Source organism: Sceloporus occidentalis, unplaced genomic scaffold (assembly GCF_023333645.1).
Source record: "Sceloporus occidentalis isolate IW3139 unplaced genomic scaffold, rSceOcc1.0.p SCAF_1, whole genome shotgun sequence".
Classification (NCBI taxonomy): domain Eukaryota; kingdom Metazoa; phylum Chordata; class Lepidosauria; order Squamata; family Phrynosomatidae; genus Sceloporus; species Sceloporus occidentalis.
This window is the reverse complement of record NW_028316981.1, coordinates 218,080,911-218,090,717: the sequence shown is the minus strand read 5'-3', so window position 1 is coordinate 218,090,717 and position 9,807 is coordinate 218,080,911. Positions and strand designations below refer to the sequence as shown.

General features: G+C 43.1%; 1 protein-coding gene across 1 annotated transcript; it reads left to right on the top strand.

The window, feature by feature from the left end:
* Window positions 1-50: 50 nt before the first annotated feature.
* Window positions 51-9,418, top strand: LOC149323458 (prohibitin-2). Its single transcript, XM_089488961.1, has 9 exons — window positions 51-213; window positions 1,850-1,982; window positions 2,076-2,160; window positions 2,706-2,785; window positions 3,658-3,842; window positions 4,278-4,407; window positions 5,893-5,998; window positions 6,413-6,488; window positions 8,634-9,418. Exons 2-9 carry the CDS (start codon window positions 1,856-1,858, stop codon window positions 8,712-8,714), a joined length of 870 nt encoding a protein of 289 aa, XP_089345087.1. The 5' UTR covers window positions 51-213; window positions 1,850-1,855; the 3' UTR covers window positions 8,715-9,418.
* The last annotated feature ends 389 nt before the right edge of the window (window positions 9,419-9,807 follow it).

Genomic DNA, 9,807 nt, shown 5'->3' with positions numbered 1-9,807 from the left:
AGGAAAGGGACAGAGCTGCGCCAGAGTTTCGCCTCACTCTATTCACCCCGGAAGTGGTATGGTCGCGCGGAGGTTTCGCTTCCGGCCGCCATTTTGGGAAAGGGGCGTTCGGGGCTAGGCGCGTGCGTCTCTCTCTGGTGGAGGGTCGTTCGGGTGACGTCACTTCCGGTGTCCTTCTGGACTTTTCTTTCCTCGGAGGAGCGGTAGAGGAAGGTGAGGAGGAGGAGAAGGAGGGAGAGCAAGAGGCCCGGCGGGGTCAGTGGACAGAGGACTTTGGGGCATGTGCAGAAGGCTTTTCTGCCAGGGCTGTGTGTGACTAGAGTCACGTGTAACTCTTGTCACGTGGCTGCTGTGTCCCCACTGCAGAAATAACCCACTCTGAGACCGCTTTAACTGCCCTGGCGCAGTGCTAGGGAATGCTGGGAACTGTAGTTCATTGTGGCACCAGAGCTCTCTGACAGAGAAGGCCAGATGTCTCTTACGAGACTACAGCCCCCAGAGTTCCACAGCACTCAGCCATGGCAGTTAAAGCAGTTCTTCCTGCAGTGTGGGTCCAGACTATATCTTTGAATCCCTCCATAGTAAAGAGCTCCACATGTTAAGAGCTAATGCCAGAACACTGCAGGCTTCTGAGTCTGTACCCATTGCAACCTTTCCGGCTGCGTCTGCAGTGCACAAACAACCCAGTCTGACACCTCCTTTAACTGCCGTGTCTCTGGGCTATGGAATCCTGGGATCTGTAGTTCTGTGGAACACAGCATTCTCTGTCAGAGAGCTCCGGTGCCACAACAAACTACAGTTCCCAGAATCCCATTGCGTTGAACTACGGCAGTTAAAGTGGAGTCGGCCTGGATTATTTCTGCATCCTTAGTTGCGTTGGTCTGGAAAATCACTGAACAAAGGCATCTTGCATCACCTTTGGGACTAAATGACACAGTTTGGTAGCAGGAGCTTTCCTAGCCTTGATTTCACTTCTTCCCATGCATTCGGTGGAGTGCAAAACCCAGGGACAAACCTCTATAAGTCACTGGTGTGTGAGAATCTCAATTCAAAACCATGCGTGTGTGTGTGAAGAATTTGGGGTGTTGAATCTGAATTGGCATCCTCACACACAGACGACTCAAAGACTTCTGCCCCTGGCAGAAGAGATTCCACCTCAACATTAGGAGGAACTTCCTGACAGTAAGGGCTGTTCGACAGTGGAACATACTCCTTCGAATGTAGTGAAGTCTCCTTCCTTGGAGGTCTTCAAACGGAGGCTGGATGGCCATCTGTCGGGGATGCTTTGATCTGGATTTCCTGCATGGCAGGCGGTTGGACTGGATGGCCCTTGCAGTCTCTTCCAACTCTATGATTCTATGGCTTTCCGCTCCACCAAATGCCTCTGAGGAAGTGGGTTCGAGGCTAGGAACACTTCTGCTGCCAACTTCCCTCGTTCAGAGAGTCTCAAAAGCGCCCCAAGATCCCTTTGCTTACTTCAAAAGAGAACTTTCCCCTAATAGCAAACTGTCCAAAACACATGCTTTCTTTTTCGGCTTCAGCGCTTACTCATTTTAAAAATTGTATTAATTTGTAGAATATTTCGCCCCAAAACTGGGACTTAGGGTGGTCTTAAAATGTAAAGTTACAAATAAGACACACATAAATTTAAATATGTGTGTCCTTAAAAATGAACTACTTACATAATAAATTATAAATAGAAAGGAAAAAGTGGCGCATAGCACACTAATGGGGCTGTATTTTGCTGACAGTCATGGTCAAAGTTTTAAAAGTTTGGATCGGGAAATTGTTAGGGATGCACAGAATGCGATGTTTTAATTGTCGTTCTGTGGCCCTGTCTCTCTTGAAGGTTGCCATGGCTCAGAGCCTGAAGGACTTTGCAGGCCGCCTGCCTGCTGGCCCACGTGGGATGGGCACTGCCTTAAAACTGCTTTTGGGCGCTGGAGCTGCAGCCTACGGCATCCGCGAGTCAGTCTTTACAGGTAAGTAATTTCTATGGCTATTGTATATGTCTGACTTCTGTATTACGCTTGGTGTTAAACTGCGACTGGTATTTTTTGCCTTTGCTTCCACAGTGGAGGGTGGCCAAAGAGCCATATTCTTCAATCGCATTGGTGGGGTTCAGCAGGACACCATTCTTTCAGAAGGACTACATTTCAGGTACTTATTTTAGGGTTATGTTATAGGAAGCGCATTTGTTAAGGAAGGCTATAATGATGTGATTGCTCATCAGTGTTTTCCAACACCATTCTGTATCTTTACATTCTTTGTTAAAAATGTATAAAACAATAAGTCTACCTAAAATTATTTCAGAGTGCTAAGATTATTCCTTTTAAATTATTTGTGTCTTCCGTTATCAATAAATTGTTCAAATTTCTCTTGTCAGTGTTCAAGAAGTAAGGTTTTTCTCTGCTGAAGATGTTCTGAAAGCTTTAGAGGATATGCTGTCATGAAAAAGTGAAACTTAAAACTTTCAAATGCTGTAGATAGTTTGCTGTTTTAATGAACCAAACAATAGAATTTCGTATGGCACTTTAATGTCTTATGAAAATTTACTGCTTGGTCAAATGTTGTGCCAAATTTTTCCCCCACACCAAGTGAGGAACCTATTTGAATATTTTTTTTCTAAATAGTGGTAATGGTGGGTTTTTTTAATATCATGTGTGCTATATAATGAATCTTTATATATGTTTATTTTTCTCTAGAATTCCTTGGTTCCAGTATCCAGTCATTTATGATATTCGAGCTCGGCCCCGGAAAATTTCCTCACCAACAGGTTCCAAAGGTGAGGATATAGAGGTGCAAAATCCTTTTTTCTTTGTGCCTTACCCTTCAAAACACTCAGGGTGGTTCACACAGTTTGTGGTCTTCTCCTTTATCTTTTGCAATAATCTTGCAGGATGGCTTAGGCTAAAAGAGGGATGAGTAGCTCACAGTTACCCAGCAAGCTTTTTAACAGAGCAGATAATTGAATTTGGGTCTGCCCAGTCTGAGGATGATACACTGCCCTCTATATAGACCTTTACATCCTACTGTTGTCACTTCATGAAGGGCTTTGTGGTTCTGGAGAGGGGTTTCAGAACACTATGTGTGGTGAGTTTTGACTTGATTAAGTCATGGTTTATGGCAGAGCTGGAAAGAGAGGTAGATCTAAGAAAATTAGAACCATAGAGTTGGAAGAGATCACAAGGGCCATCCAGTTCAGCCCCCTGCTGTACAGAAATACTCCATCCAGACAGAAGTCCAGCCTCTTTAATAATAATCTCCAACGAAGGAGACTCCTTTACACTCCAAGGCAGCGTGCGCCATTGTCAAACAGCTCTTACCCTCAGGAAGTCCATCCTAACTGAAATCTGTAGTTTTCCTGTAGTTTGAATCCATTGCCCAATGTCCTAGGCTGTACCCACACTGCATAAGTAATCCAGTTTGACACCACATTAACTGCCATGGCTCAATTCTATGGAATCCTAGGAACTGTAGTCTTGTGAGTCATTTAGCCTTTTCTGTCAGAATTCTGATGCCATAACATTGAACCATGACAGTCAAAGTGGTATCAAACTGGATTATTTCTGCACTGAGGATGCAGCCCATCTTTGGATCAGCAGGAAATTACAGTAAAACTAAATTCTAATCTCATTGTTTTTATTCTTTTTCTAGACCTGCAGATGGTAAACATCTCCTTACGGGTTTTGTCACGCCCCAATGCTGCAGAATTGCCCACCTTATACCAGCGCCTCGGTCTGGACTACGAAGAACGAGTCTTGCCTTCCATTGTCAATGAAGTGCTCAAAAGTGTAGTGGCAAAGTTTAATGCCTCACAGCTCATTACCCAACGAGCTCAGGTCTGTTCCCTTCCCATACAGACAAGTTTAATTGATCTGGTCGCACCACTCACAGGAAGATGGGCTTTAAAAAGTGGGAACATCAGTCATACTACAAGTAGCTTTGTTGTTGGTTGAGGAATTTTCTAGGAATGGTTGGGATCCTTGGAACTCCTAAGAATTTGTGACCCTTCCTGGGTTGATACTCCCTGGGCTTCGTCATAGCGATATATGATGACCAAGAACTTTATGTAGAGAGATCTTTTAGCACCTTTGAGACTAACCAAAAGAAACAAGTTGGCAGCATGAGACTGGAGTCGATAAAAGGTCATGCTGCCGACTTCTTTCTTTTGGTTAGACTCAAAGGTGCTACAAGATCTCTCTACACACTGATTCTACAGACTAACACGGCTGTATCTTTGAATTTGACCAAGAACTTTGCAATCGTTACTTTAGGTATCTCTTCTTATCCGTCGGGAGCTGACAGAGCGGGCAAAGGATTTCAGCCTTATTCTGGATGATGTAGCCATCACAGAGTTGAGTTTCAGCAGGGAATATACAGCAGCAGTTGAGGCCAAGCAAGTGGGTGAGTTTATATCTGACTTCAAATAAAAGAGGGTTGTCTTTTATAGCTGATTGTCTTATTTTTAAAAAAAGTCGGTTATTGTTAGGGTAGGAGCCCCTGAAAAGTGCATGACTGCATAGCTTCTTGCACATTTGGTTGCACAAGGGCACAGTCCAGTGTTGCACTGTAATTGTACACTATCAGCTAATAAATAGGATCAAATGATTGCACTTCAGTTGTCCATGTTGAAAAATCTGGTTTAATGGTCAGAGATTAGGGCCCAAATTATTTTCAGTGCGCTTCCATTGACAGTTTATTTCTCACAAATACAGTGGATTTTCATCTGAGGCTGCACTGCAGAATTAATGCAGTTTAACACTGCTTTTATTGCTAAAGGTCAATGCTATGGAATTCTGGGATTTGTAGTTTTGTGAGATATTTAGCCTTCTCTATCAAAGAGCTCCGGTGCCACAACAAACTACAAATTCTAGGGTTCCCTGTATATAATGGCTTCAGTTTTCATATGTGGAGTGGCACAATGGAATGCTTTTAAAAAATAATAACCCCTGAAAATAAAAATAAAAAAGTAAAGTAGTGTGGGATAAACCCACTTTCTCTAATATGCTAGTTCACGGTCTGCAGGTGCTTTTGACAAATTTTAAATTTCCATTATGTCACCCTCATCTATTTTCTGAAGTGATGACAGCTCAGATACAAGTTTTTTCACCTCAGTAAGAGCTAGGCTACAGTTTTGACACCTTCCCTGAAGTTGTAATAGCTTCAAGCAGAAATGAGCAAAATGGGACTCTCACATTTTGAAAGTTTCCAATAAATTGTTAGTTTGTTTGGGAGGTTTTTTTGCCCCAAAATATTCTTTATTAGGCATGAGTAGCATTTTTATCACATTTTAAACTCAGAATGTTTAAAAATAAATCTGAAATAAACTATTTTGGGGGGAAAAGCCCTCTCTGACCCTGAGATGGCTGAGGAAGGGCTAAAGGCCTGGCAAAAGTGCTCCCCCTCTCATCCCCCCACGGGCATTTAAGGAATTGTTGCTATTTCTTTCAAGTGGTGGGAGCTCCTGGGCGCTAAAATAATCCTCTGGCCTCACACAGCTGCCCACCCCTCACCTAAGGAAGATTAGGGTGACTATATCATACACATATACCTGGGGGTAAACCCTGCTGTAAGTAGGCATCATAGCTAAGTGGTAGACATATGCTGTCCTTGCAAATCTCACAAGATCAATCCCTGTAAGAAATACTCATATTGATAACCCTGGAGAGTTATTGCTAGACCTGATGATGATTATGATGATAAAATGACGATGATTGCTAGACTAATGAGCTGGGTCAATATTTGACCCAGTGAAGGGCATCTTTAGTGTAAATTGTTAAAGAGCCAAAAGTCCACAGAAATCATGGTATGGAAGATTTGACTAGATGGTCTTGAGGAGGCTTTGCTGGATTCTCTTTGATATTGATTTTCTTTCCTTTTCCACTCTAGCTCAGCAAGAGGCACAACGAGCTCAGTTCCTGGTAGAAAAAGCTAAACAGGAACAAAGGCAAAAGATTGTTCAAGCTGAGGGAGAAGCTACAGCTGCCAAAATGATATCCTTATTTTGTTCCTAGGGAGGCAAACTGATACATTTATCCCAAGAATGTTAGAAACAGTGTCTTCCAGAATTGCTGAACTCTGAGTTTTGTGAGCCTTAATGGGTACTGCCCTGCCTCTGTAAAGGGAACAGCTCTTTCCCTTTCTCCCTGGGGGGGGTGGGGGGTGGCCACAGCTGCCAAAACAATAAGCAGCAGCTAGAGTCCATTCCCCACCCCACCCCTAACAGAGAAGTGAGTACTTTTGTTCAGTGACTGTCTTTTAATCTTGCTCAGTATGTAATAGCTAGATGCACACAGTTCCAAGATGTTACAGGTTTGTATTGGGTGGGTTCCAGAAGGTGGGGGAAAATGGAGGGGGAGGGCCAAGTTCCAGAACTGTTAGAAATGCTGCCTTAGCCAGTTCCTCACATCGGTGAAGCTCTCAGCAAGAATCCAGGTTATATCAAACTGCGCAAGATCCGTGCTGCTCAGAACATATCCAAGACTGTGAGTTTTGAGATCATGAAGTTTCTGATATAACATACCATATATACTCAATTATAAGTCAAGAAATTTATGCATCAAAATTGCCCCTAAAATCCTGGGTCGACTTATATACCAGTGAGGTGTTTTTTCCCATGGGAAGAGGAGGCTTGCAGTGCTATTCAAAATCTTTATCAATGACTTGGATGACAGAGTTAGGGGCATACTTACCACATTTGCAGACGACACCAAATTGTAGCTAACGCCCCAGAGTATAGGATCACATTCAAAATGACCTGAATAAACTGGAAAGCTGGGCCAAAGCAAACGAAATGATATTCAACACAGAAAAATGTAAGGTACTGCACTTAGGGCAGAAAAACAAAATGCATAGATATAGGATGGGGGACACCTGGCTTAAAGAGACTACATGTGAAAGGGATCTTGGAGTCCCAAGTAGACCACAAGTTGAACATGAGTCAACAGTGTGACGCGGCACCTAAAAAGGCCAATGCAATTTTAGGCTGCATCAATAGAAGTATAGTGTCTAGATCAAGAGAAGTAATAGTGCCACTCTATTCTGCTTTGGTCAGGCCCCACCTGGAATACTGTGTCCAGTTCTGGGCACCACAATTCAAAAAAGACATTGAGAAGCTGGAGTGTGTCCAAAGGAGGGCAACTAAAATGGTGAAGGGTCTGGAAACCATGCCCTATCGCGGATGACTTAGGGAGCTGGGGATGTTTAGCCTGGAGAAAAGAAGGTTAAGAGATAATATGATAGCCCTGTTTAAATATTTGAAGGGATGTCATATTGAGGAGGGAACAAGCTAGTTTTCTGCTGCCCCAGAGACTAGGTCCCAGAACAATGGATGCAAGCTCCAGGAAAAGAGATTCCACCTCAACATTAGGAGGAACTTCATGACAATGAGGGCTGTTCGACAGTGGAACACACTCCCTTGGAGTGTAGTGGAGTCTCCTTCCCTGGAGGTCTTTAAACAGAGGCTGGATGGCCATCTGTCGGGGATGCTTTGATTTGGATTTCCTGCATGGCAGAATGGGGTTGGACTGGATGGCTCTTGTGGTATCTTCCAACTCTATGATTCTAATAACTTGCACTGCTTAGAAAGGTCCCAAAACAAACAAGCCTGGGGCTCGGGCATGTGTGTGCATGTGTGTGTGTGAGAGAGAAAGAGTTTCTCAGTCCGATTTACAAGCTGCCTCTTCCCATGGAAAAAACACCTCATTTAACACCACTTGCTTCCCTTCCCAGCCCGATTTGCAAGCCTCCTCTTCCCATGGAAGAAACTCCACATTTAACACCACTTGCTTCCCTTCTCAATCTGTTAAAAACTCCTCCAGCTCCTGGGAAGTGGTATTAGGTGGTCGGGTGAGATCCAGAGAAGGAGGGATGGAAGTGGTACTTGCCCCTTCCCATCCTTCATTATAGCTCCCTAGGTTTTACCCTCACCTTATCCACGGGTCATATCAAACCCCATGATTTTGACCTTGAAACCTTTCCTCGACTTATACATGAGGTCGACTTGTACACGAGTGTATACGGTATGCTTGCACTTGCTCAAATGAATTGCTGAACTTAAGGCAAACAAGATATGCCCATCCCCCCCACCCCTGCTTATTTCTTCATGTTGATTACTGTATTTTAAACATGGGCGTGGACGCCTCTGACCCTTTTTGTCATGTTCAGTGTGAAATACCCAAGTGTAGCCACTCACAGGCTGCAATGTACCATAGGCCAAGAAAAGGCTTACAGGAAAAGCAGACAGATAGCAAAGTAGGGTAAGCGTAGGCATTTCAAAGACTAAGGATCCTGGGTTGAAAGAAATCTGTTCGTGGGATGTAATGAGACAGTATTCATAACTGATGTTTTCTAGACTCTAGAACAATAGCAATAACATTTCAATAGGTAACAATGTTAAAGATTTTATCTTCCTTAATAGCTACTTGTCTTTTTCATGTTCCTTTGATGTCTTGCTTGGTTAGCAAGCTTTTAAAAATTCAGTACTAGACGCTTTTTTCCAAAACCAGAACTCAAGCTGAAATACTTACTGATCCCTACCCTCATGTTGGTGGAAAATTGTATTTGGATGGGCTTTTGCTTAAGCTATATCTTTTTAAACTCCATTTTGATCCATTTCTGATCTTTTACAGATTGCAGCATCTCAAAACCGTGTGTATCTTACTGCTGACAACTTAGTGCTAAATCTACAGGATGAAGGTTTTACTAGGTGAGGAAAACTGTGGAGATCTAAAAAACAAAAATATTTTAGGAGACTTTTCTTCTAAGATGGACTTCTACATCTACTACATATGGTTTAGGCCAACAGTGACCATTATGTGGCCTCCCACAGGCCCCTGCTATATTCCCTTTCACACACCCCAAAAGGCAGCCTACAAATGGGTGTATGTCCTAGAAGCTTCAAATGGGATACTGATGGGCCATTTAAAGCATGTTTTGGGAGCTCTTATACCTGTTCTAAGGTGAAAATAGTTTTAAGTTTGAAAATCCAAAAGTGACATTCTGGTTGCTGCCAGTTTTGAAAAAAGAAATGTGTGTATCTACAAAGGTACAGAGTGTGTGAAAACAGGGTGAGCCTCAAGCAGTTGCCTACACATGATTTAAGTGAGTTCTGAAAGCATCAGTTCATCTGTTAAAGATGGTTCTGTACAGGAAGCCTTGAATTAAGCTGTATTAAGATTTTGGTGGAAGTGCAGTGCCATAAATACTAACCTTACTTTGTAGGTTGTTGTACAAATGCACGCAACTGTTCTACAAAGCATATGTAATTGTCCCCTCCCTCTCTTGTTCTTTCAAGCACACATACACTTCCTTCTCTGATATATAGTCAAAGTATCAGGCTTTCTGAATCTTTCTAAAATTCTTTTTTTTCCCCCTTTATCCCATTCCTCTCCCTCTTTGTTGGCTGATCATCCGGATGCAGAGGAAGGTAAGATACTGTATTCTATTTCATGTCTTCATGAGTGGGATAGTAAAGCTGCAGCCTTTACTAGATGAGCCCTGGTGGCACAGTGGTTAAATGCCTGTACTGCAACCACTCATTCACAAACCATAGGGTTGTGAGTTGAGTGGCTGCAGTACAGGCATTTAACCACTGCGCCACCAGGGCTCATCAAGGTTGTAAGTTCAATACCAGCCAGGACTCAGGCTCAACTCAGCCTTATATCCTTCCGAGGTCACTAAAATGAGTACCCAGCTTGTTGGGAGCAATTAGCTTACAGCTGTAAACCACTTAGAGACTGCTTAGGTGGTATGAAGCAGTATATAAATGAAACTGCTATTGCTATGGGTAAAAAATTACACTGG

Bases quoted from the DNA above. Each gene is read 5' to 3' on its own strand.
- LOC149323458 (XM_089488961.1), top strand. From the start codon at position 1,856: ATGGCTCAGAGCCTGAAGGACTTTGCAGGCCGCCTGCCTGCTGGCCCA. The intron at 5,999-6,412 runs ATCCTTATTTTG...AGTTCCTCACAT, and splicing joins GCTACAGCTGCCAAAATGAT to CGGTGAAGCTCTCAGCAAGA. The intron at 6,489-8,633 runs GTGAGTTTTGAG...GATCTTTTACAG, and splicing joins CTCAGAACATATCCAAGACT to ATTGCAGCATCTCAAAACCG.